The 27,855-nt window shown below is 47.5% G+C and overlaps 1 protein-coding gene across 6 annotated transcripts in view; it reads right to left on the bottom strand.

Moving 5' to 3' along the window:
- DISP3 (dispatched RND transporter family member 3) overlaps positions 1-27,855 on the bottom strand; it is a 132,212-nt gene that overhangs the window by 32,426 nt on the left and 71,931 nt on the right. For 3 of the 6 annotated variants that reach the window (XR_009962020.1, XM_062604915.1, XM_062604922.1), the window contains exon 1: positions 7,396-9,593. Coding sequence is in view for 2 of the 6 variants with exons in the window: in XM_062604915.1 (XP_062460899.1) it covers positions 7,396-7,527 (132 nt within the window). In the remaining 4 variants the exon portion in view is untranslated. Of the gene's footprint in view, positions 1-2,627; positions 3,077-7,395; positions 9,594-11,899; positions 12,040-27,855 lie in introns of those variants that run through there. The other 3 variants (XM_062604956.1, XM_062604940.1, XM_062604931.1) reach the window with 3 other exon arrangements.

The raw sequence follows: 27,855 nt of genomic DNA, 5'->3' as shown, positions 1-27,855 counted from the left end.
TCCAGATTTCCCATACACCGGCAGGGTATGAACTCCTGTCCCTCTCCATTTCAGTCAAGCTTCCTTACTAAACACTTGTACCCAACAGGCAAGTCTTTGTATAAGCAGCACTTCTGTCAGAGCACTGGCATCACAAGAGGATTTCATGTGCTGTGGATTTCTGGGTGCAAAACATTAACACTGTATGCATACCCCCCCCGAGGGCCACACTAAAATGCACGCATCCCATCACACTCGTGCCATACAGTTACATACACATAGACACACACGAGCCAGCTATCCTCCTGCACAATACAGCCTGTTACAAACACTTCTCATTAACAGCTCAGAAACAACACACACAGAAGTGGTCAAAGATCTCCTGTAACTTCACCACTTTTCCCTCTTGGCCTGACAAAGGCATTGGTGATGTTTAATTCATTTTTCAAGCGCAAGATTCAAGTACAAGGGCTTGGGAGACGTTTGAGCACCCAGCAACTGCATCCTCCCCAAACACCTGAAAATTAACAGAGATTTCACCAGTGTGAAATCCCTCAATTCTGTGCCCCCAGATTACACAGAGCCACAGACACTGTCACATCGACTCCCTGTAAGTACCTTACTCCACTGTTGTGAAGAGACAGCATGTACAATCAGGGCATCTGCCAATATAGCTCAGAACACCAGAATACAGCCAGGAAGTAAAGCTGCACAGAGTGACTTCAGGTGGTGGGTTTATTTCCATGCCTGAGGATGAATTTGGCTCTATCTGTTGCAGAAACTGAATCACAGTCTTCACCACAGTGGGTGACTGGAATGATGCTGATCTACTTTCCAAACACCAGTGTGGCTCTCACCTATTATACACTTACACATTGCTCAGGGCCATTTGCCCTTTAGCTTTTCCCTGTGTCCTGGTGAAAACACTGAGGGCTGGTTTCCCCTTCAATCCATTTTTCTATTAGACAAGCATTCTGTAGTGTTTTCCCCATGGGAATACAGCAGGTATTTGCAGGGGCAGCAGGAAGAAAGGAGGAATGGATTATTTATCCTATGAAGCATTTCCATTCAATCTTTGTTGGCTTTTTCTCCACTAGCTCAGGCCTGTCTTATTCCAGGCTTACGGAATCAAACTATAAGGCTCCAAAGAGGTAAAGAGCTCAGCTTGATGAGCCTAACCTCTGAAGATGCATCCAGTGTGATAAAAGAAGAGTAGCTATTGAAACATCTCCCTTCAATACAGTTATTGTGTTGCTAGGTTTCCATCTAGACACACTGCCTAAAAGAGCAATCAAAGGAAGGCAATGCTGTGGATAATACCTTTATCAACACTCCACAAGAAGGACAAACATTGTTCCCCAGCAAAGTTTTACAGGTGAGGATAGAAAGCTCATTTCAAAAGCTCACCCAAATTTTCATGGGCAAACTGCTTTTAAAAACCTGAGCTTTTTTAGGGTAACAGATTTTGCATGCACCAGCATGTGGCTTTTGTGTTTATTCTGTCATTTGAATTGCACAAGTACTTCTTTTCCAATACACAAGTCCTCACCCCACTTAACTTGTGTCTTGCAGCCACAAATAGGGCATGCATCAGCTTTGTTTTAAAGGGACTCATTCACTTGTGTATGACATTAAACCCAATAGACTCAGCACATTTGTCAAAGCACTCTCCTAATAATCACATAAGCCAAGGCTGCTAACCAGCACACTGCTGTGCCCAGGCACAACACAGAGGTGCAAAGTGCCACAGCAGGCAGCAGCAAGGTGCTACACACACACCTGTGAGGGATCTGCCACCGTCATCCCACTCTATCTGCTCCAAAAGGTTCCAGGTCTACTCAGCCCCCACCCTTCTCAAGTGCTTTCAAACACCGGGGCAGTGGAACCAGCCCTGCTATTGATTTGCTCATCAAATAGCAAAGCACATGAAAGGGTCCCTTTTGCCAGGACACAGGCTGTTTTGCTGTTATGTCTTTGGAGACCACCTGGAATAGCAAGGGCCCAGGACTGGGCTGCAGTCTGGACTGTTGCTAAGCAATAGAGTGCCCTTACTAAGTGACCCCGGGGATTTTAGGCAGGCAAAGTCCATTTCCACACCAGCCAGCATGACACAGGAAGGTTACCTCACATGTGCAAGGTACATGATTTTCTTTACACCCCCTAGACAAAGATCTGACACCAGCTGCTACCAGAGATGAGGATCCTGCCTGACTGGACTACTAACATCCCGGAGCAATGAGACTTCTGGCTCTTCAGCTCCCCAGGGCGGCAGGCTAAGCCCAGGGAGATCGGGAACCCAACTGGTACCCAACTTCCCCTGTGCTGCAGGCACAGCTCCACCAGCTTATTATAGAGGCAGCCTCCCGGGAAACGCTCTCTCCTCCGTGCATATTCATGAACTCTCCAGAGCTTCCAGGGAGAGTTGGCTGAACACGCAGCGGAGGGACCGAGCTGCTGTACCCGCAGCATCGAAAAGCAAGGGGGAGAGGTAAGCAGAGGGCTTAACAAAAGAAGTATCCACTGGAGCGGGGTGAAAGGAGCGATCGCAGCCTGGGATCTCCTCCAACCACCGCCTCCAGCAGCGGGACCCGGAGCCCCACGGGTCCCTCCGCACCCCTATACCGCGGGCAGCGCAGCGCATCACTCACCTCCGCCCGCAGCCGCGGGCTCGCAGCGATGCCGGGGCAGGGCCGGTTCCGCGATGCCGATGCCCGCCCAGCAGCGCCGCGCACTGGTCCCGGTCCCCTCAGCCTTCACCCGGCCCCGCCGCCGTGAGCCCCCTCCTCCTCTTCTTCCTCCGCCACCGCCTTTTAACGCCGCTCCGCCGCCTGCAAGCCCGGCCCGCCGGCCCCCGGGGAGGGAAAGGAGGGGAGGGCAACCGGTACCCCCCGCCGCTGCGCCTCGGAGCGGTGCCGAGCTCCGGCCGCTGCCCGGTGCCGCCCCGGCGGGCTGCGGGCGGCGCTGCGGCCGCGCTATAAACCCTGCCCCGTGCGCGGCCCCCGCCCGCGCCGGCCCCCGGTGCGGCGCCGCTGGGAAACGGCTCCGGTACGGCAGCGCCGGGCCCGGCCCCCAGCGGAAGGACGGCGGGGACCGGGGCGGGGGGGAACACACACACACAATGCCCGGTGCGTGCCCTCCCTGTGCTGCTACTTATGGGAGCGGGCAGGAGCTGCGGGTGCAGCCGGGATTGCCCTGCCCGCCTTCAGGGAGCCTTTGGCTCACAGGGGAGTGAGGCAGAGGGGAGGCAATTCCCGGTGTAAGAAGCCCCGGAGCACAGGCTGCGGGAATCCGGCCCTGCCAGGGCTGGCAGCACCATCACCCCCTCTCCGGAACCGGGCGGATCTTGGAACAGAAGCTGCCAGAAACTTTTGCAGCAGCTGCGTGCACCCCATGCCAGGAGCCAGAGCTCTGGAAGGACTCATCTGGTTTCCTTGCTGGTGCTCTCGCCGTTAGATTAACGCTCCATATGGGAGAGACAGCTCCATGCATTCAGCGGCAGAGGTGTGCAGCAGCAAGCTCTGGATTAAATCGAGTCATTAAATGGGAGGTGGCAAAGGCTTATTTACTAGGGTGGCAGAGAAAACACCCTTATGCAGCCAGGTATCTGTCGACCTTGCGTTGGCTTTCAGGAGCCTAAAGAGTCCTATTTATGATAAAGACATCCCAGAGTACAGGGGCTTTGTGTTAGCATAAGGTCTCTAACGACTATGCTGCATACAGCAGTCTTGCATTTACTTACTGTGTGCTCATCTGTGACTCACTCCGGTTTAGGAGGCAGGAAGAGAACAACATCCCCCCCACCCCTCCTTTGCCTGTTTACTGGCGTGACCTGCTACTACAATGGGGACTCCTGTAAGAGCAGGATTATGTGAGTAAATTGCAGAACTACCTGATGGGAAGGGCTTTTATTCAGGCTGCATTACAGAGGTGACCTGATTGTGTTCTGTGGAGTATTCTCACTTATTGAGTGTTGATGGTGTCTAGGAAAAATACCCCTCAACCCCCAGTTTTGGTTAGATTTGTTAAGTCAGCAAGAAATAAGAGAGCAGTGCAGTAAAACCAGCCCATCACCTCAGTCTGGCCAGGCAGGTGGCAGTGTCAGAGGCATCATGCCCCTTCTGATGCATCAACCAAAGTGCACAGGAAGCCAGGCAGACAAAGCCAGACCATCATCTTCCTTGTGGGGCTCCAAGGAATGCAAATTTAATGAGGCTCCTGAAGTAAAATTGCTCTGTGCGTTTGTGCCAGTGAGGGAGGTTTCCGCAGGGAAGGTGGTGGTGAAGGGGGAAACAATTTGCTTGAAAGCTGCAACTGTTCAGTAAACAGCAAAATGGCTTTTCCCAACTTGGCCGGTGGTGCGAGCGGAGCCCACGCTGATGTGAAGAGCAGCAGTGCTCAATCCATCACACAGCAGAGCCCAGCAACCTGCAGGGAGTTACCCTTCAGCGCTCTGATGAGCACTCACACATAACAGGATTCCCCTTGGCAGTGTTCCCAATAGCCCTCCGGGCACAGACAGGTGTGGGTGAGCCCCCCTCGACCCCCTTGCTCCCCTCTTCACACAAGCACACTGTGCTCCAAGCCCTGCAATGCTCACCCGGGCAGGCAGACACAAAGTGATGCTGGCACACGGACCAGCCGTGTCCGTCTCCTCTCCACGGGCACAAGTACATCAGCTTGACAGCTGTAGCTCCTAAGACTTGTACATGGTTTTCTGACAGTGTAAATGCACACAACAGCTTCCTTCATCACACACATACCTCGGAGCTATGCTAGCCCTTAATCGCACTAGAAGTTTCTCTTGCTGTGTTGCACCTAAAGCATATACAGTAAAAATATGCCTTTTCCTGTCAATACAGAGACACTCTGCCACATTCAGCTGCTAAATGTCACTCCATGAACATACAGGGGTCTGTACAGTGCTCAGAAAGCCCTGTAATAGAATAGCTCACCTGGATGGGAGGGTTGACAGTCCCACTCTACGGATATTTCTGTGATTTCAGGCTCTTTTTGTTCTGCATTAGAAAGAAAGAAAAGATTTCAAGTATTTGGGGATGAGAGAGGCAGGATGATGCACAGTGGAAATCTTCATACCTGGCTTAACATTTCCTTCCATGCCCCTCTGTGTTCAGAGAGCATCAGCCCCTGCCTGCCATCATTCCCCTCCCTCAGGCCTCACAGAAGTGGTGCTTCAACAAAGCAGCATGTGTTGCCAAAATGAATAAATAGTTCATGACTAGTTTTGATCAGCAACACTGAGCATGCTTTCCTCTGGCACAGGTCACAACTGCACACATAAGAAGCACTATCATGCACATAAATACAAACTGTACCCACATGACTTGCATATACCCATACACACAGGTTTCAGTGCTATATTGCAGACTCTACCAGCAATGCAAATGTGCCCACAAAGCATCAGCATTATCTGTGGCTGTTATTAACCCCACATGGGCACAAACAGCACACAGACAGAGGTGCTGCACACTGCTGTTGTCCTTATTAACCATGCAGGTACACAAACACATGTGTGACACCAAGAGCCATTAGCACTGTACTGCAGTCTTCGTTAGCAAGCAGCTTGTTTGCAAATGCCTGGCCACATGCGTACAGGCTCACAGTCACAAGCAGGAAAAGGATTGCTACTGCACCGAGAGCCATTCCTGGCTAAATGATGCCTTTTGGAGTTGGGAAGCTGAAGGAAAACATCTTCCCCTTTATTCATGCTCTCTAACCTCACAGCCTCAGCATGACTGCCTTCAGCACCAAAATCAGGCACCAGCGGATATTCCCCTTGCTTATATTTATGGTCCCTCTTTGAAATTCTGACTGCTTATCTATGCAGAATAAAACTACCCAAGCAATCTTTCCTGTTCAGGTGCTCATTACTAAGGCATTAAATAATGCCAGGCAGGTTCTCTTAGGCCTTGTAAATTTGATCTGGGGGACTTTCAGCTTCCACAAGGTCTATTACTGCCTGATTGCCTGAAAGCCTTTCGCGTTGTACCAGCCACACAGCAGCGAGGGCTGGGTAACAGCTGAGCACTGGACTTCTATTAAACACCACTGCTGGCTTGGGAGACAGGCTGGGGAAGGTGAAACGCACACATGAGTGCATGCAGAGCCTGCCAGCGTGTCCCTGGAGTACATATGAGGCTGCCACTGTTAGTGTAAATGACTGGTCTAGTGTGAAGTGTCCCTATCCATTGCAGGGGGTTGGAACTAAATGATCTTAGGGTCCTTTCCAACCCAAACCATTCTATGATTCTCTGATTCTCTGACTGTGTGTGCTTGACTGCTGGAGAGAAGTGCCTGGATTGAAGGATGAAATTGTGCATGAGTGAGTGCAAGGTTGTGGGTGCATGAATAAAGAGTGGGACTGATCTTAGCGACACAGACGTCACTACACAGTAGGTGCTTAGGAGTCAATGGGGTTTATGGTGACACAGCTGAGTGCAGAATCTAGCCCAAGTTCAGAGCTTTCCTATTTGAGCAGCTTTCTCCAAGTGCTTGCTGCTAACCAGGGCTCAAAGCAAGGCTGTTTGAATACACCAGTGAGCTTAATAAAGTGGAGAGAAAATAATGGAGAAACCCAGGGAGAAAGGGCAAAGCCCCCAAAGCCAGAGAGGTTCTGTTTCATCCAATGTCAGCTAAGTGCCCCAGGAGAATCTGGTACATCCAGCACCCCTCAGCTCCACGGGACAATCCCTAAAGGATGCTGAGCTGCAGATAAAGCATATTTTCAGAGGGAAAAAAATTGGGAGTGGGGAGAAAATGCTCTGTTTAGAAACTTCCCTCAGCCTTTTTGAAGTTGTGCTCTTTGTTTCCTACTGTCTTCCTGTCAGAGAACTCAGACCTTTTCTCTTCATTTTTATCTAATCCAAACATCCTCCTTGATGGAACATCAAGGAAAGGGATATTTCCTCTCTGTCCACAAAACCACATCACCAGCTGTTCCTATGTGCTTTGTATTTATAAACCTCAGCCCTGACCTGATCAAGTGGAATAGCTTCTAGTTCCCACCAAGTCAGACCTGAATTCAAGCTGCCAGCCTACTGTTTCTTCCTCAGGCAACACCAGTACTCAAAACTTACGTTAAACATTTCCCAGACCCAGAAACAATCACTTCCCCAAAGAGCACAGAGGTGAAGGCACGCAGCCAGCCAGCCCCTCTTTTATCGGATAACATTGCTCATCTATTTCATGAGAGCCAGATGGCACCATCTGAACAGCAGTGAGACTGGGAGCCTTCAGCCACACCAGCGAAAGGGAAGCGTGACCCTGCCCTCTGGAGCAGCTCTGGCTTGGGCAGGATGCATCCTGAGGCCCATGCAGTGGGCACAGGCCAGCATGGGAGGGGGAAGCTGTTTTGGATGCAAGCAGCAGTGTAAATTTGCAGGTGGAAACCCAGCTCACTATTGCTGACAGGTACGATCTTACACTTCTGAGGAGGAGGAAGTTTCCCCAGTCCTGAAGCTCTCTGGTAAAGGCAGACCCATGTGCATATTGCCTGAGACAAAGAAACAGATGTGAAGAGAGACAGAGCATATTATAAACCCCTGCTGTGTGGGGGTCCTTTTCCTTGCAGTTAAGTGAAGCTTTATGGTTATATGGAAGTTGTTTGTTCAAAAGGCCTTTGCTGCACTGTTTAACAGCTTCACCAGCATTCCCCAAAGGCTTTCAGACTGCATTAGTGTCTCATATCCTAACCAAACAAGCCTCCACCCTGACATCTCCACGCTGTATGGATGGAGTGTAGGAGTTTCAGGGCTGCCATTGCCTCCTGTGCTTGCCTTTCCACGGGAGGCTTGAAGCCCAAGGATATCATGAATATTCATGACATAAACATTAGCAATAAGTCATGTGCAATGTGGACAAAAATATATTTTAGGCAAAAGAACTGGGAGAGAACAACTGAGAGAGAATCTTCACTCCTGAGCTCTGGGAACTACTGAATAGCATTTTCCTGCGCTGTAAACGGGTGGTTTTAAAATGCAAATCACTCTTGGGTTTGAGAGACATTGTGGAAAAAAACCCAGACAGACCCATGCAGCAAAGCTTTATTGTATTGTAATGAATGTGGGATTTGCAGAGCTGCTTTGTGCCACTGAACGCACAGGGGATGCAGGCTAGGGACTCGAGAAGCCCTGAGGCTTGTCCCCAGCTAGCTCTGCCATTGCCTTGCTATGTGACTTTGCACAGGACATCCTTTCCTCTGTTTCAGAGCTCTCATCAGAGGACACTCAGTGGAGGGGACAGAGATGTGGCTATTCTGTGCCTCCTGGTGAGGTTATACATTATGGGCCACTCTGAGGTGAAGGTCAGCAGAAGAAATGTGCCCACTGTGTCCCTGCAGGGACAGATGAGCTAGGATAGTGCTGCCCTGTTCTTAATGGTCATCCTCTGGCAAAGCCTGCTCAACCTTTCCTATTCCTATTCTTATTCCTATTCCTATTCCTATTCCTATTCCTATTCCTATTCCTATTCCTATTCCTATTCCTATTCCCTAGTTCATCTATGGCTTTGTGTCTCCCTTGCATTTTTCTATAGAGCTGGTCCCCTCCTTGAGCCCCAGAATGTGCAGAAACCCCTCTGAAATTCAGCTCTTTCACATCCACCTGTAGAGCATCTAATACCATTTTACCTGCCCTCTAGTTGAAGAGCTGTCCCTGAATGGACTCTACCACACAGATGATAGTAGCAGTTGAACACAGAAGGGGGGACATAATAAGTGAACTTTTACTGTAGATAGATTTTCTTCACATTATTAATGGTATAAACACAATAACAGTCTATAAAGAGGGGGATGGTCTGAGGCACCTCACAGCCCAGAGGACCCCTCTGTTCCTCTATTCCTGGCTCTCCAGGATCCACTCTGAGATCATGAGCAGGTCACTCCAGTTATCTCTGCCTTGGCTTTCCTCTAGCCTTCTGCTCCCTTCTGTGCAGCCTGGTGCTGGGAGGGCTTTAGGGTGCCATATATTTGTCCACTATTGCCTCTTCTTACCAGCTGCCTCCACCACACTCTGACCTCAGTGTTTGGTGACCCTGGAAGGTTAAACTGGTGATTTCTAAACTCGGCTCTTCAGTGCTGCGCTCTGCCACCTGCAGCCTGCACATACCTCCTCCCACCTTGCCTGCAATGCTCCCTCCTACTGAGGGAAGGCTGCTGAATCTGGCATTTAGAGACTAAGTTCGCTCCACAAGGTCACATGGAAGAGGCCAAAAATCACAGTCAGCTGGCACCAGCCTTCACTTATTACTCATCAGAGAGGATGTTAACTATTAAAGCGGAGGCAAAAAGTGCTATATTCCATTACCGGTCCCCTGAGCCACCCCAACACCATGGAGAGAGCTGTTAACTGAGCGCTTCAACTGCGTTTTCCCTGACGGAAATGCCCCAGCAGCTGCCTGACCTTCATGTAGCCGAAGTCTCCAGTCCTCTTGTGTGTCACAGACAGCAATCATCCAGAGCCTTTTGTGTCCTGATGCATTTCAGAAATCATCTTTCTGATGAAGGCAAGATCCCAAAGGAGGAATACACCACAAGGAGAAGCAGTCGCAGTGGGGCAAAGTCAGGGCATTCCAATAATGAAAAGCCAAGGTGTTCAAATCCTGATGCCAAAAGGCCAGTTTTCAAATCTGTGTTTCATAGAGTTACAGAATCCCAGGCTGGTTTGGGTTGGGTTGAAGGGACCTTAAAGCTCATCCAGCTCCAACCCCTGCCACGGGCAGGGACACCTTCCACTAGAGCAGCTTGCTCCAAGCCCCTGTGTCCAACCTGGCCTTGAACACTGCCAGGGATGGGGCAGCCACAGCTTCTCTGGGCAACCCAAAGCATCAGACCTGAAGCTCCCACTATGTGTAACAGAATTTGTGAGTGCTCAAAGCTTTTCAGACCTTGCCATTTGTTTTCAAGTATGTAAATGGGAATAAAGATGCCAAAAAAATGCTGTACTGTACCAGCAGAGAATGTCAGCTCTTCACTGGAAGCACAAATCTGTAAGAGGCACTGTCTGGAACCAATATATATTAGTTTAAGCTGAAATATTTGGGGTTGCAGATATCCCTTTTCGGAGCAATAAAAATAAAATACTCTTGAGCAGAGCAACCTTTGTTACTCCTTCTCCATCGGTGGGGACATTCAGAAGGTTTTGCATATTGGTGTTGGCAGTAAAAAGGTGCTTCTGAGAATCAGATGGGAGAAATGCCTGCTCCAGGAAAGCAGGACATAATAAGAATGGGGGAAAAAGGATGACAAGAAATCATAGAATCATAGAATGGTTTGGTTTGGAAAGGACCTTAGGATCATCCAGTTCCAACCCCCTGCCATGGGCTCACCAAACACTAGACCATGTCGCCCAAGCTGCATACAACCTGGCCTTGAACACTGCCAGGGATGGAACATTTACAGCTTCTTTGGGCAACTGTCAAACTAACCCATTCAGACACTGAAACAAATGTGCACAGCCACTACCACTTCAGAAACACCAGGAATCTTCAGCTGCTGGAGAACCAGGAGGATTTGGAGAAATTACGGTTGGATAATTACCAGAACACAAAAAATTCCTGAAAACCAGAAACATCCTAGGAAGGTTCTAGGTTGGAGATTCCTGGCAAGCAAAAGGATTTCTCCAAACCAAACCTCCCTCTCCTGGTGTAAATCACTGAGAACAATACGTGGGAAATGTTCCAGTGGGCACATAACAAACACAGGGCACATTCCAGCCTGATGATTAATGGGAGAGAAGTTGTCATTCAAATTGCCCACATTGATATCAGGTATTTTTCCTGTTAATGTTACCACTGTGGGGAAAACATTAACTGTGGGAAGGAAACACGGACCAAATTCATAGGTGCCATAAATCAGTCATGTTCTATTCTGATCTCAGAAGCTTGGCCAGTTCCTAGCAATGGAGCATATGACTCATTACCTGTCTATTCAAACATGCAATAGCAGGGTGTTCTATATGGTATCCACTTGGCAAATAAATCTTTTGTCCCCCCTCTAAATAGCACACAGAGAGTTATCTCAGGAACAGCTATATTTTGGGAAGCTAAGCAGCTAAGTGTGCCTTTCATCTCTGGGTCTTTCCACCTAGCCAAGAAAAGCATCCTGCCTTAGATGATGAAACAGAATAGGAGCTTGTGCTGTTTTCATACCCCAAGCAATCGGAGTGCAGTCAAATCCTCCACCTATTCTCAGTGAAGCTTTGTATTTTGCTTTGTGCAAATGTTTCCACCTGACCAGCAGCCTGCTTGAACTGCTGATGTGCAGAAAGGCTGTTCTATCCTCTGGGTGAGGCAGCTAATGGCTGGTCTGGTTCTCTCTGAGAGCAAGGAAAGGGGACACTGTGTGTGTCTGAGCACTGCAGCGCAGGCAGGCAGATGTGCATTGCCTTTTGCCAAAGAGGATGGCTTCAGGCTCTGACAGGCTCTGCCCCAACTCTGCTCTGTTGGGGTGGTTCCACATCATTCACCATATATACACCCTACATACCACTGTCAGTGGTTTGTGTCTGTATGGAAGGCTGTGAACTGCAGCCATGGCAGTGTGGGGACAGATCCATCTGTGCTGGCTCCAGGGTGGAAGTGATGACCTCAGTGTAGCTGAGAACTAGAATCATCACTACCAAAGAGCTCCTGGTCTCTCAGAATGGAGAATATCCCTTGGGAGATGGGACTGGAGAAGTACCTTTTGCAGTTGCTTCTGGTGGCATGCCCCTGTTTACCAACACAGTGTTATTAGGATAGAGGTAAAGTGAGAAGCTTAACCAGGGAAGCAGACAGACAAGACACAGCCATAGGAGCAAGCTAAACTGTACATAAACCCAGACTGGCAGACTAATAAAATAGGCAAGAAACAGACCGCATGAAAGACAGGAAGATGGAGAGAGGGATTTAGAGCTGAACTTAATACCTGTGTGATTTATTTGCATTAAGCTCGAACAGTGTGTGTGGCTTAGGTGTTAACTTGTTTATTTTGCTTCCCAGTCTGCCTCCAGTGCTGGTGTTTGGCTGAAGCTGCAATCCATGGGATGGTTTGGAAATTCCTTGTCCCTGGGGAACAATGAAAAGAGTTTCATCAAAGCCTGGAAAACTTCTGCAAGTTCTGAAACTCAAAAGAGATGGAATGAAGTAGTCTGGATCCTCTGCCTATAGTGAAAGCCCAGCTTTGTATCCTCAGAGCCAGAAGACCAGAAACTATCGGCAGCCTTCCTACTGTGCTTTGCATGAGGCCATTCTGCAAATGATGGCAATTGCTTCCATCCAGCCGTCCTGCAGCAGATGGCAAAGCAGTGAGAATGGCCAGAGCTGGTGGGTGGCAATGATGTGTTTACTTTAATAAGGCCCAGAGATTAAAGTTCCACCAGTGCCCATCAGCAGTCTGTTACATTCAGTCATTTATAATTATTTCCCATTTTTCCCTGCAGTTATATTTTAGAATTGCAGTTATTTGGATCTCTGTAACCATCCAATGTAGCTCACAAACCAGGGCATCCAGCATCCCCCTTGTAATCCAAGCTGAGGCATCAATCTGGGGGACACTTTCAGCCCTCAGAGATAAGACCATGGTCTTGCAGAACCTCTTCTGCTGTCAAAAAGAGCAGGAAGGACAGTGAACAAGCAGGGGAACATGTGGTATGGGAAGGAGAAAAGACAAGAGTAAAGGAGGCAGGTGAAGGGGTTAAAAATTGTACAAAAGAAGAGGAAAATGACGGCATAGGGCTGGTACCTATAATCGCTGCTATAAAGTTTGTGCAAGATGGATAGGAAAGTTGCAGAGGATGAACTTTCTTCTGGCATGAAACTCCAGGAAAGAAATGAATGGAAAGGGAGAAACTTAAAATAGGGGACAGAAAGTCACTGAAGTGGTGCAGTCAAAACCCCAGCAAGCCCAAGTACATGAATGCTGGAGGAAGGAGAAAGGAGAGGTAGCTCGTGGAGGAGCTTGCTGGAACACCATAAAAAGGCAGCTGCTTCCAGACATAATGTGCTCCATGCTGCCTGTGAAAGCTCAGCTTGGAGCACCATCCATTTCCTGGGTGCTCAAGCACCAGGGAGCTGCACTCTCTCAGGTGCTGTTTGCTTTTGATGAATGCTGCTGTGAGAAGTGCATTAAACCCAGCAAAAGTGAGCTTTATTACACTCTGAAAACCAGGGTCCATCACTGCTCAGGTTACTTCTAAAACAGTCTGGCTTGAGAGTGATACCAGCTTTCCCCAGGGCACGCAGGGGGGCATTGCTTATGCCTGCGTGAGTCCTCCCACATACACTGCATCTATTCTAGGCCCTGCATCAGAGACCAAATTGGGTAGCTGCCACATCCCCTTACAATTACTAGTGTTTCCTCTCAAGAAGACTTGATTTTAGTGGCAGGTTATCACGAAGGCCTCAAGTGTGCTTCAGGAAGTCACACAGCACCACTAGGCTTCCAGTTTGCAGGCGATGCCTGCGGGTGGGACACAATGCGGTCTGATTACGTTTTTGACTTCTGGGATTCTGATCATCCCAAGAAAGGTCCACGTGTAAGCAGGGTCACAGGACAAGGATGTGGTTTGATCTACTCTGTGCTTTACTAAACCCACAAACTCATTATCCGGCTCCTGCTTCCAGAGAGGAGCAAGAGGGTGAGAGCTCTCCCTCACTGTGACCCCAGAACACGTCCAGAGGCTGATGAACAGTGTGCCGCTGCCTCCTGCTGTTGCTGTGATTTATGATGACTCTTTGTTGCTGTTAGAGCCAAGAATGGTGCCAGCCCAGATGTGACCTCCTGAGCCTGGATCCCCAAACACTCCCTATCTCCAAGCAGTGTTTACAGAGAATCTCACTCTCTGCTCTTCTAACGAGTGGCACAGCACGATATGGAATTAATAGAATCTAAGTTATTAATTGTCTACAACAATTAGCCAGGACACCTGGGCCTTCAGGCACCTTGGTTACGTGTGGGAGCCAATTTACAGTCTTGTACATATTCATACCACTTCATCCAAACTGTGAGAGCTGCTTCCCCAGCTGTCTCCCCACCTCCTTAGATCCAACTCACATCCAGTGCACCCTGAGCCAGGAAGGGGAAGCAGTTTCCTTTCCTTTCACGTTTCACTCAAATCAAATATTTGCTGTGGCCATTACTGATGCAGTGGAAATGAGAATTAACACATTTGACAGGCAAGAACAGAAATAGCCTGGTCAAACCTTGCTCATGCCTTACAGGAGGAGATGCAGAGATCTTGCTGGACTTCTCTCCTTGCAGTCACCTGCTCTATCAACATCCAGCTGAGCTTGATGAGAGATTTCTCATAGTCAGCAACTACTTTAACTCCATCTGAGACCACAGTTACCGGCTCTCATGGTGTAGGTCAGTGTGGTCAGCGTAATGCCAGTGAATCTGATGGATTTAGACTAGTATATATCCACTGAGGACCTTGACAGTAAGTGCTGAGTGAGACACTGTGCTGCACCAGGTAACTCACATATTGCCTGCATGTGTCTGATTCCCATGGGTATTCCAATGCTTCACTGCTTCCCGAGGTTTCTCTGAGGTCACATCTATAAAAGTCCACATACTGTGCTCCCAGGAAAACAGTGATCCTGTGAATACACTGAAACAACAACATTTGGAGCTGGTCCTAGAATGTGTGCACGGGGCTGCAAGTGAGCTCCACAGGAGTCTTCTGAGTGCCTTCCCCGCAGCGGGGTCAGAGCCTAGCCAAGCAGGGACATGTGTGTCTTGGGAATCCATTAATCCACCAGAATGGCCATTTAATCTCTCTCTCGCAGCAGCTGTCCAGGGGCTAACGTGTTAAATCCATAACTCGCTCTCTAGATTGATTGTCCTGAAGGCCATTATGGCTTCTTTGAGCTTTGGAGTGAAAAATAACGTTAGAAACACATGTTATTTATCTGACACACTGGAGTGATTCCTCCTCAGCCATCACTGTCTGCTGTGGAAACAAATCCCTGCTCTGTGTTTAGGAAACAAAGCTACTTCTGTCACATATTAGCCCAGCTGAAGCTTGTTAATGTTTGCTTTTGGTTCTGTGCACCCAAACAACTTTCAGAAGGGGCCAGATTGATTTTGCCTTTCCAGTCCTTTTTAATCATCTTCTTCACAGCCTGGTGAGAGGCTTGTCATGCTTTTGAAGTGACTTGTGGTTTCACATCAGTTAGGGATACCAGCTCAGTAAAAGTCATTAGGGGCCTATAGGGATGCTGGGGAGGGACTCTTCATTAGGGACTGTAGTGATAGGACAAGGGGTAACGAGTTAAAACTGAAACAGGGGAAGTTTAGATTGGATATAAGGAGAAAATTCTTTCCTGTGAGGGTGGTGAGGCACTGGAATGGGTTGCCCAGGGAGGTTGTGAATGCTCCATCCCTGGCAGTGTTCAAGACCAGGTTAGACGAGGCCTTGGGTGCCATGGTTTAGTGTGAGGTGTCCCTGCCCACAGCGGGAGGGTGGAACTTGATGGTCTTAAGGTCCTTTCCAACCCTAACTATTCTATGATTCTATGATTCTATCCCAGTGGGCAGTGTGACCAGTGCAGAGTGGCTGTGGGCTGTGGAGGGAAAGGAGGGGGTGTTTTCAAATCCGAGAGAAATTGAATAAAGAGATAACTTTGTGGCTTCAGCAGAAGTAGCCATGTGGGAAAGGTTCTGGTATACACAGAATGTGCTTTAGCATCCTACCTCATATTAACTTGTGATTAGGACACATTACTGGCTGCTGCTGGGCAGCGAAACACGGGTGTAGTACACTGCACAGCCTGGTTCTCCCCCGTTACTTCTGATTTATGCCATCTAACACCATTAACTTGAAGAAAGTTCCTTCTCACTTAACACCGGTACAAGACCAAAAGCAGATTTCTCTTTCTGAGGAATTACACAGAGTGTAATGCAGTCTTGTGCTCGAGCCTGCTGCAAACACTCTGCAGTTCCCCCGAGTCTGTGAGGAACAAACCTTTCTGCTTTAAATCCACAAGCCTGTGAGCATCCCCAGGGCGGTGGGGGGACACCATAAACAGATTCATGTCTCCCCCATGTGCTTTTCAGTGCCTGTTTTGTTTCCCTGCATAATTCCCTGAGCAACAACAGCAGCATGATTCCATTTGCCCACAATAAGTTCTGGACTCTGTCCATCTCAGTTCATCAAGTTATTGCTGGTTTTAGACAAAGGTTCCCAGCATGTTGCCATCTATGGCTGGTAAATGCAACCACATAATTTAACCTCTCAGCTATCTGCTGCTTTCTTTTTTCCCCTTTGTCTGCTTCACAGTTCATAATTTCCCCCTTTTTATCGTGAGGATTCTGCTTGTGAGGGGAACTTTGCAGAAGGGAAAATAAACAGATCAGTACTTGCTGTTATCCTTTCTGTTTAGAAGTTTGTTTCTCTTTCTTCTTCCGTTGCATCAATATTAACATGTCAATTCACAAGCAAAATAAAGTATATAAATATACTCTTCTTCTTCTTTTTGAATCATAAAACTCAAAGTTATGGTTCCCACAGCAACTGTAACTCAACCTCAATGTGCACATACATTAGAAGCAGGAAAATTATCACCCAAGGCAGCAATCGAATTTGTGTGAGGGGATTTTGTTGCTGACAGTGGAAGGACTGGGAGAGGTTGAAATCAGGTCTGTCTGAGATGAGATGTCACACCAAAAAGAAGAGATCTCAGAGATCTCAGTCTTTATGGACATAAATGTGATTCAACCTTGCAACACACAGATCCACTTGACTGAGGTGGTGTTACCTTTACTGTTGAGCTCCACTGGTCTCAGAGGTGCAAAAGCACTCCAGAGCCAAAGGTAGTGCCACTGAGCATGCATGGTTCTCCGTTGTACAGAGCTGATGGGCTGACCCAGACCATGTAGAGTTGAAGGGTCTGACAGAAAGGCAACAGGTCCCCATGTAGTCCAGAGCCGGGCATGTACCATGTACCAGGACCACAAAATTAGAAGAGAATCTACTGCATTTACATAGACAATCTGGCATCCATCCCACCTCTCCCAAGCCTGTATGTCAATCTTTATTTCAGCTGCTTCCTAGGAGAGGCACAGTTCTGAAATAGAGCTTCTTAGAAAGGGTTGGAGCCCATGGGGATTCAGATGAAAGGCTGGCAGCATCTATAGGCAGGAGGTCTCAGTCCCTTCTGTACTCTGGCTGCCAAAGTAGCCAATCACTGAAGGAAGTGTTTCAAGCATGAACTGCATCCCAGGGGCTTTGGCTGAGTTATTCTGATTATTTGTACAATCAGATGAAAGAGTGGCGTGTTCCTGCCTCAGAAAGGCTTTAGCAAATAGAGTCCACCAGGTGCTGATGCTCCCGTGCGAGGCCTGAGAACTGAGAACTAATTAGTCCTGAATTATACCCCTGACAAAGATGCAGCAAGGAAGCAGGAAAGACAGCACATGCCAACGTCCTTTCAAATGGCAGATCAAATAGGCACCACCACTTCAGAGGTCCAAAGACGCCTCAAGCACCCGGTTGGTATTTACTTTAAACAGCAAGGAGAAAGGCAGAGGAGGGTAGGAAAAGAGAAACACAAAAAGGGCTGGCAGGACTGCCTCTCCTGAGTATTCCCTGTGCTTTTCCCATAGGAAAGGGGTTTTCCCTTGTATTCAGGCCTTTGGGATCCACACAATTGCTCTCAGCACTGTTTGCTGTCATTTTCCATTGGATGTACTTTTAACCAAGCTTCACAGCTCTTTTAAATAAACATGAAGGCAGCAGCTTCGGAGGATACAGCTGGAGTTTGCAGAGCATGCTGTTTGATGTGGTGCATGATGCAGGAGGTTGTGTGTGATCCTACAATTAAAGGCTGCGATCACAGCCCGGCCCAGAAGGATTAACACAGCTTTTGCTTTCATGTTTCCTGCCAGTGCAGGGCAGTGCTGGGGGCTCCTTTCACTCCTGCACAGCCTTTCCTGAGTCTCCCACCAGTGCTGCAAAGGGGAGACTCTCCTCTCACCCCCTTCTAAACCTTCAGAAGGGAAGGATGTGCCAATAACCTGCTGCAGGGCAGAGAGGTATCTTGGCTTCTTTATCAGTGGCATGCACAGAGCCAGTGCCAATCAAGGCAATGCCTGAGAGGAGACACAGGCACGATGTGCTGGCCAAAGCAATTTCACACTGAGCGTGCCCTGCAAAGAGTCCTCAGCGTTCCACTTGCATGCCTTTATGTGATGAGTGCTGGGCAGTGTACACGCTTTATGTTTCCCTCTGAAGTATGTATTGTTGTCCCTTTTCCAGCAGCAAGGTCCTCATTAGACAAGCCATCACTCTGTTACCTGCTGGTGATCCCACAGCTGGTCTCAGCTAGACTAGGACACATTCGAAGCTTGGTGCCGAGTGGCTCTAACTTTGCAGTGGTATGAATGACACCACCTTCAGCTCACAGAAGTAATGAGCTGAAAATTAATGGGTCTATCTATATCCCTCCCTTTCACACTTCTGTTTGTCTTTTGCTTTCTTGTTTTCTCTTCTTCCCTCCTCTGCCTTTCTCCTTGCTGTTTAAGCCCACAAAGAAGTCCTAAAGCTTATCCTAGGGCATCAAAAAGACATAAAATCAACCTTTAGTCCCCTTAATTCCATTCTGCAACAAGGCATTTCATTGGGAAACACAGAAGCTGTGTCATAGCCGGGCCCAGTTCTGGCTTGAGGAATCACACAGCAGCCCCTGGGGCTCTGGTCTGGAGCAGAGCTCGGTCCAGGGATTAATTTAGCAACTCCTCTCTCCTTTCCTCCTCCTCTTTCCTCACACCTGAGATTCATCAATCATGGCGTAACATGCTGCTCATATCTGGACAACTCTCTGCTAAAAGGCAAGTTTTAAGTGCTCAGGGTAGCATGTTAATAGGACCCAGATCTCTCTTTACCCCTCCTCAAAGTGCCTGAGGCACTGCACATTCAGGAGTCTGGTTTGCTCAGTGTTTCTAACTCAGGAGCAGCAATGTGGTGTTTAGTGCAGGCACACACTTGGTGCACAGAGGCAGCACAACAGGCTCCTGCATCCACGGGCCAGAGCTAAAACACAAGGGCAGAGTTACTGTGTGTTGTTGGCACTCAGTGATGCAGACCCCAGTAAGCATCCCCCAGTAAGACTCGTGCAGCAAGATCCCAATAAGCATCCAAAGAGCTGTGACCCTGTCCTGTTCACAGTCAGACACCTGAACTGCTTTAGGTGCTTTGAACATTTTGCTAGCTGTGTCTCTCTTTCCATAGATGCCTCCGTACCTTTGAACTGTTGTCCCAAAGCAGAGTCAGTCAGGAATGCTTCAGACTTCTTCACTGGAGTGTAGGAATTAAGTTATTTAAAACTATTATCAAAAACCTGTGAGATGTAAGATTGGAAAAAGCCCAGCTCCCTTGCTGGCCCTTCCCTTCAGGGTTTAACTAACCCATCACCGTGCAGCTCCATTCTTCTTGACCAGCACCTCAACCCTGGGAAAAGCAGGCTAAATACAAGTTGCTAAATCCCTGAATTGTCCTGTCTTGTCCTAGCCATTCCCTTGATGCAATGCAAAGCCTCCAAGGATGAATGCTGCTGTGGCATGAATCATGTTTATCAGAACAAGAAACAAAGAAGGAAGAGAACAAAGGAAAAGGGAAAGAGGAGAGAAAACAAGAAAGGAGAAGACAAACAGAAGAGTGAAAGGGAGGGATATAGAAAGACCCATTAATTTGCCTCTGTTTGCTCTGGGATTTAAACAACAAGCTGCAATGTCTCTGGTTTATCTTGGTTCCTCAGCTGTGAAATGTGCTGTGCTCCAGTGTCTTCTGAGCTTTAGAGATTTGCTGGGGAGGTAGGAATAAAGCAAGAAGCTCAGCAAACAGAGATAGCAGAGGACGCTTCATACATCACACTCAGAGGAAATTCATTCCTTTCAGCGCTGCCCATGGGTGAAATTACATTATATTCTGTTTGGATAATTGGATGTCATATACCACCCTGCTTGTTACAGGATGGCAATCCCTTCCCTAAAGAGGCTGTTAGCATCATCCCAGGACACAGAAGGCACAGGTCCCATGAAGTACAGAATAAAAAGTAAGGACATAGAGGGGTTGGTTCTGAGCAGTCCTGGTTACAAACTGGACTCTCAGGGTCAGGTTAGTAATGGAGAGAGTGAAAAGCAGGAAAAGGCATGGGATATGGAACAAGGAGATGAAAGGGAAGGGAGCAACTCTGAAAGAGGAGGGAAAAGGAGGAGGAGAAGGTAGCAGAAGGAGCTTGCCTTCAAAATGTGCTTTCTGGTTTTATGAACATGTCTTTTAGTGCACAAACATCTCTGTGTGTCTCTCTACAGACCTGGCAGGACTGGTGTGTAGGCCTCACGTGGTAGACACAGGCTCTGGTGGTCCAGCTGCGGTGCTGGGGAACAGCCTCCACATCTAAGGGGAGGGCTGGTTAACTTGGAGATTTTTGCCAGCACAAACACCAAGCATTTCCTTCTGAAACTGGAGGGAGGGATGCAGAGGTCTTTTAGCTAGAAATTCATGGGTGGACCAGCCTGTCCCACACTGCAGGGCAGGTCATTTCTCTTAACTATGGAGAAATAGAGCAGTTTTCTTCCATCTCTGGCGCTGAGGATCACAGAGGCATTTAGAGTCTCCCAGCCATGCCTTGCTGCCTATTATAGCCACCACTTCCCTACATTTTGTCTAAAATCCCCCCAATTCCCCCCTTATCATGTCCTTTCTTGCAGCTCCTCACTCCAGTTCATTGATGGCTTTTTAATAGCACAGTTAGAGTTGTCAACACAAGCCAGAGGCCAATTTCATGTGTCATATTGTCCCAGTGCAGCCCGGGAGCTCCATCTGGCTCAAGCAAACTTCTATTGAAATAATCTCTGCTCCCTGCTAGTTATTGAATTGTCTTGGCTCAGTGGCCTCGCTCAATATCAACTTTTCATGCTTAATAACTGGTGCTGGAGAAAAGCGTTTCATTGAATAAGTGTTTAATGCCACACATGATTAGGAGATGCAGAGATGACCTAACCAGGCAATTCAGCCTGGAGCTGCAGCTGCTCAGATGAGGCACAGTTAGGAACATGTTCTAGGCTGTGGATATGCCTGCAAAGTTACTTATGGGAACTAGACCCTTCTCTTCCATCCCATACACTTTGATCTTCAAGGCCTAGAGATAGATGTTAGCCCTTATTTTTCTACCTGAGGTATGCTATTCCCCCATGCAATGTATTTTAGCCTTTATTTTTCCACCTGAGATGTGCTATTCCCCCATGCAATGTATGTCTTCAGAAATCTGTATTTCCATCTGTTGATTGCAACAGTTGCTGCAATTCTCTGTTTAACTTGCTGAGAGCCACCAAGTTTGGAAGGAATTCCCAACCAAGCACAAACAGGCAAATCCCTGGTTTCACTCAAGCCTTTAAATGTCAGTGTGCTGACGACTGGGCCCCAAGCCACATACTCATTTCCTGATGAGAGCAGAAATTCAGATCCTGACTTGTGACAGTGAGTCAATAAACTGATATAAGCTGCAGAAGTAAAGCATACAGCACATAAGGATTTGTTTGCCTGTCTGCTTGTCTCTATCTATCTACCTGTCTGCCTACCGCTACCTGCTTATGGATTTGTCCACCCAGTGCTGTCAGTCCTTCATACCAGGATGTGTAATGGATAATATATTTAGCCTCCAAAGGCTCTCTGCAGATATTGCCTCTTACATGCGTGGGGAAGTGAGATTCAGGTTAAAAAGGAGACAAACCAACAAATACCTTTAGGAGTGAAGATGAGAGACAGCACCTCATTATTGTGAGGGATCTTCTAAGTGATTTTCCCATGGCACTCTTGAAGCAAGTTCTCCCAGCTTTGGGATTACCGTCCTGACTGATCAACTTTCCTCCCTCTGGGTATTTAAGTAGTTACCAGCACTCTGCAAATGCCTGTGCTCTCTGTGCTCACGGGGATTGAAATCCTGTCTTCAAGCTTTTCCTACAAAAGTGATTTTTCCCACTTAAAATTCGCTAACGCAGCAATCTACCACATCTTCATCCAGATCACACGCTGCTCTCAGGAGCGATAATGAGAAAACCTGCTCAATGAAACCTACCTTCATCCCTTTCTCTGCCTCCCTCATCCCTCTTCTCACAGAGCCTTCCCCACAAACTCTTCAGCACATCATTTTTAACAGGATTTGGATAGGATTTGATAGCAGCTGTCACCCCTTCACCCCTGCACACAGCCTGCACTCTGCTTGTCCCCATAAACCAGCACATTGATCCAGCTTCAGCAAGATGTATTTCATTTTCCTGGAACTTCTGATCTGCCTGTTTGTCCCAGAAGAGGGTCTAGATAAGAAATGTGTTCCCTGTTTGCAGTGATATTCTATGTGCAAGAGATTGATTTGCTATGATAGCTACAAATTTGTCTATCTGGAAAGCCAGCATGGCCCTGAAGAGCCTCCTATTCCTACCTAAAAGATGCCTGTAAATACACAGAATAAGCCAGAAGGAAACTCAGCTCACCTCTGAGCCTGTTAGTTGGGTACAGCAGGACGGGGTTTTTCCTCTGGGCTAAAGGCTGAGGGGCTGAATTCCTTGAAAGGCACAAGGAATTCAAGGCCAGGCTGGACAGAGCCTTGGGTGACATGGTCTAGTGTGAGGTGTCCCTGCCCATGGCAGGGGGGCTGGAACTGGATGATCTTAAGGTCCTTTCCAACCCTAACTATTCTATGACAAGCAGAGGCACAAACAGAAAAAAACCCTGCAAGTCAAGTTTGGTAAATGAACGGTTTTGCTGCTTTAAGCTGCTACAAGTGTTGAATCTGCCCAGAGTGATGGATCCACACAGGGGTTGTCAGCGATGCTGAAAGGCATCACTGGAGACTGGAGGTTCCCCTGACTTGCTCTGTGTGTGCTGAGAGAGCTGCTCTGCTCCCTGCAGCACAGTCATGGCTGGGGAGGGACACAACTGCCACCAAAACTGAGCAGTGATGTGACACACAAGGATGTCTGCTCTGTGTGAGCCTGTTCCTGCTCCTCTGAAGCAGGACGAGGTCTTGCCACTGACAAGAGAGGAGCTATGCCATGGTAAGAGCCATGAATGCAATGGGAATGCACACACACCACCAGACAGGATGCAATCACATGCACTGCAGCAGGACACATCTCTGCCACTGATGAAAAACAACACCACAACTTCTCAACAGCTGGCCAGGATAGAAGGGGTGTCTGTGCTACACATGTGCCTTCTCCATGACTGAATGCCATGCTGTGCTCTCATTTGGATGGAGGAGCGCTACTGTGTCACCTCCATGCCTGGAGCTATGGCTCAGCCTTTGATCTATTAAAATAAATACATTATTTCTCTGAGGTGTCATGGAGAGCTTCCATCTGACACCTTACCCTGCTCAGCTGTTTGAGGCTGCTGGGATCACTGTTCAGGATACTCCCTCCTGCAACCAGAAGGATAATCAGACTAAAGTCTTGCTTCTTGGCTGCAAGAGGACGCAAACAGCATACCCAGACAATGCAAACTGTAAGCCAAGGGGCAGCGATGCCGATGTAAAACTGTGGATCAGACGGTGCCCCTTTTACTCTGGGAGGAATGTGGAGATCTTTTGGGTCCACAGAGTACAGTACTTAAAAAGTGAGCTGGCCAACTTTAGGCCTGGACAGACTCAGACATGGACATGACTGCTATCAGAGATCAAGACTATTCCCAAACCCCATCACTGTAAGCCATGGCTGAATGACTGCAGAGAGGAGGGCTAAGAAGAAGGGGAAGGTGATGGTCAAATTCCATCAGAAGGGAAATGGCTTTTTCAGTCACCTTGAGTTCTCCCCTCCCAACTACAGAGTATGAGAGAAACCCATGACCTGCAGTGGTCTCCTTCAAGGCACCATCAGCCAGTGGAGACTGCCCTGAGTTGGCCTTCACCTATTTGGCTGTTCAGTTCTTTCAAGCAGGCAGCTCTGCGTTCGCAGTGATTGCACAGGTGTTGCTATCAGTAAGCCAGTGGGGATCTGGACACTCAGCATCATCCTCCATAACCATGAATATTTCATTTTTAATGAAACAATTGGGAGTCTTTTTCGTTTGCTGATTTCCTCTCAGCCCCAGCGCTGCTGCAGCAGCAGGAGGGAAGAAAGGGGCAGCAGAACTATCACAGATATTATCAAAGTGAGATTCATAAGAATCCCAGGCAGCAGGGACTTCTCTAACAAAAAAACTATCTTGATTTCTCAGCTGCTTTGGGGTCCCTGGAAGAACTTCAGTTAATAAGAGTCTGCATCTTGAATAGGATCATTTCAGAAAGACTTTAGTCAGCTGTTTCTTCCCCACTTCCCTTCCTCACTTGGTGTATTATGCATGCTAGGATGTGTACAGTGAAGCAAGATGTCTTCTTTCTTCCCAGTCTGATCTTCACAGTGATAACTATGCATGCTAGCACTAAAAAGACAAATCATTTGGGTGAATTAGGGGCCTTATATCACTGTTTATTTTTGGGATGAGAAACTTACCCCGGATGAGACTGTATTGCACATGGTAATGAAACACAATTCCCTATTCTTCTCCATCTCAGATGAGAATAAAGAAACCTGAAAGTCCTTGGACAGTGAAGGAGAGGGAATTGAAACCAGACTCAAAGTAAAAGGAGAAAAAGACCTTTGAAAGAAGAGAAGGCACCGGGAGCTTATTTTGCTGTTAAAATCAGCCATTATTGCAGAGGCTTCCAGCCCTAGCAGAAAACTAATGAAATTAAGGTGAGGATTTGCTGCTAAATATTTGCTCACGCTACAGGGAAAGAAGCGGTGCCAAAACCACCTGTAATTTTATGGGCAAATAAATCAAGAAAGAGAGGCTTCAGTTCCTCAGACTACCAAGGGGGAAAAATACCTCTTTTTACAACAGGGTTTTCAGTACTGGTAAAAATCCATAGCTTTCCAAAGCAGCCCACTGCCAGTACCCAGCTTTGCACTGTTTAGAACACTGGGGCCATCTTTAAAGCACTCTGGGGCTGTGGATAATGTAAGCAGGAGGTAGCAAGAAGGTGACATTTTCAAAGCTGCAGGTGGATTTGGATGCTGCAGCTGTAAATGTGATCATGGGAACCTGAAACAGGAGTAACAGGACTAGAGGAATCCATGGTGGCAATGACGGTCAGGTAGGACTCATGATGTGACATGGGGTGTGCTGGACGTGGACGCTGCTGAGCTCCCTGGGCAATTTACTTCTCTGATTAATCTGATTCATTTCAACGTGTATGAAAGATGCTTTGTGGATTTTCCAGCTCTGGCAGTTTCTAAAACCAAAATGAACAAGAGTCAGCTCAGACTGCAGAGACAGGCAGCCTGGCTGGAGCCTTTAGCTTGCAGTAGGCAGAAGGACAGAGCGTGTGATCAGAATGTGGCTTCCACCTTTAATGGTTGTGACTATGTGCTTCATTGGGTGTCATGGTTTAGTGTGAGGTGTCCCTGCCCATGGCAGGGGGGTTGGAACTTGATGATCTTAAGGTCCTTTCCAACCCTAGCTATTCTATGATTCTGTGATTACGCAGAAGCATAAAGGTGTGCCAGCTTTGGCCACAAAGGTGGACATCTAAGATCTAGAGACAGTACATTCAGAAACTAATCCACAGGATGCTTACAAGTAGACTTAGCCTTTAAAGAGGACTTGAAGCCATACTAAGCAAGCTACAGGAGGGATGTGTTCAACCCTTTTTATAAGAAGACTGAGGTGCTTTTACACTTGAGTCAAACTGGGAAGTGCCTGCCCTTCAGCTCTGAGCTGTATGCACAGTGCGCAACTATTAAACCTCTTACTGCTCCAGGCAATTGCCCCAGGACCCAAGAGAGTGCAAGCTGGAAATGCCATCTGCAGGAATGGCATGTGCAACTAACCTAAGCTGCAGAGAAAACACAAGGGTGATCAGCTCCAACCCTGCAGGACACATCATCATCATCATCCCTTCCTCATGCCATGGGATTTACATTTACTGTTGGGCACAGTACAACTTTTTTTGATGCATGTATCACTAGTCTATGAGAGAGTAAAGAGAAAACAGACTTCCAGTCTAGCCTTCCCTGGCAATTCCCAGGAACACAGGAATGAATGACACAGTAATAGCAGGTCATCACGTCTGCACTGACAGTGCTGAAGAATGGGGTCAGCAGAGAATCCTGAGGTTTTGCAGGGGTCTTGCACTCAGCAAGCAATTGCAGGTTAGTGTGTGATAGACTGAGAAGCCACACTGAGGAGACACTTAATAAAAACAGGACTAGAAGAATCAATGTGTTCTGACACGCCAGTGACAGATTGGAGAGAGGGACAGATTTAATATCCCTAGCATTATCCTTTCCCAGCCTAAGGGCCCTGAAATTGATTGGATAAATTAAAGCATTGCTGTGGATGACACTAGAGTTAAGGTCGTATCAGCATTTCCATCTTAACTCCCTATATCCTCTGAGGATGTTTTTTCAGGTCTTGGCACAGAAAGCTTACTCCTGTGCTACAATTTAGCCAAGAAGATCTCAGCTCCTGTGCAATTTTACTATTGTAATTTTCAAGAAGAGGGGGAAAGGCAAGAAAAGGAGAGAATTACAGCAGAAGGACTAGATAGATAGCTCGGTCCGGTGTGCTTTCGAAATCAAAGGATGAACAAGCCATGTCAGGCTACTCCTAAAACTACCATGTGCTCATTCTATGTCATGGTCAATCTCCCTTTGCAGAAAAACAGACTTTGAAAAGACAAATACACAGAGAACTCACAAGAAAGCTGTAAGCCAAATGAGTCCCTGTGTAGCTTCACTTGCATACAAAATCATTCATTCTTTTGTTACTAAAGCAGCTAAGGTAATTGCAGACGAACACTCCTCCACTTTTATTCTTTATTATCTCTTGGCAAGCCTCTCTCAGAGTCATCAATAAGATTTTATGTCCAATTGCTTGAATAGAGTCAGGTGCTATGACAGAATTGGGCCCTTCATTGAGTTGGCCTGATCAGCAGTATTCCCAGGGCACCTCTCACATCTGTAGAAGATGCATAGAAGTGGGTCTTGGAAAATGCTCAAACTATTCTTTAAAGCACTAGGTGCATTCATCCAAGGGACAAAACTAACCCCTGCACCTCAGAAATGTCTCCTACAAAATGAGATTTAAAACTGCACTGTATCATTTTCACTTTTATAGGCTGTGTCATCATCCACACTCCTGCATCAGACACTGTTGGGTCACTAACGTATCAAACACTACCAAAGTGCTACCCAGACATCTGGTACCCACAGCTTAACAAATAAAGGGCCAGGAGACCATGCTCTGGAAGCTGTGTATTACACATAATAAAGATTGTGTAGAGCAAATGGGCTTTGCTGCGCAGTCCTTTGCTTAACATCACACCCTCAAGGAGAATGTCAGCTCCAACAACATCAACAGCAAAACCTTGTTCTCCCTCATGTTTTTATTCCATTAAACTCACTGTGCACAGAGCTCCATTGCCAAAAATTGGGAGCACTTAGCACATTGCTCGTTTTAGCAATTACCCATCTGACTCCAACTCCCTCCTTATCTTTTTAGCAGCATCTAAAGGGCATGAGGGAGCAGTTTCAACCTTCTCTCTTTGTGAAGAAGCAGGTGCTCAACAACTTCACACAGCATAGTATTTCACCAGACAACACAACGGGGAAATGCACCCCCCTTCCCTGATTGGTAACTGCCAAAAAGCAGAAAGATTGCTGATAGCTGCATCCCAGGATGCTTTGGGATAAATTGCACATGAGAATGTACTATGTGACTGCTGTTGTCTTTAATGGGAGTCACTTGGCTAAAGCCCCAAAGAGATGCTTGGAAAATCATGAGGTTTGGTGTTTAAAAATGAGAAGGATGTACATGGAATGTTTCAGGTCAGCATCCAACT

The sequence above is a fragment of the Pezoporus occidentalis genome, unplaced genomic scaffold (genome assembly GCF_034315485.1).
Source record: "Pezoporus occidentalis ecotype Australia unplaced genomic scaffold, CSIRO_AGI_Poc_V1 ctg119, whole genome shotgun sequence".
NCBI lineage: Eukaryota > Metazoa > Chordata > Aves > Psittaciformes > Psittacidae > Pezoporus > Pezoporus occidentalis.
This window is presented reverse-complemented; position numbering and strand designations above follow the sequence as displayed.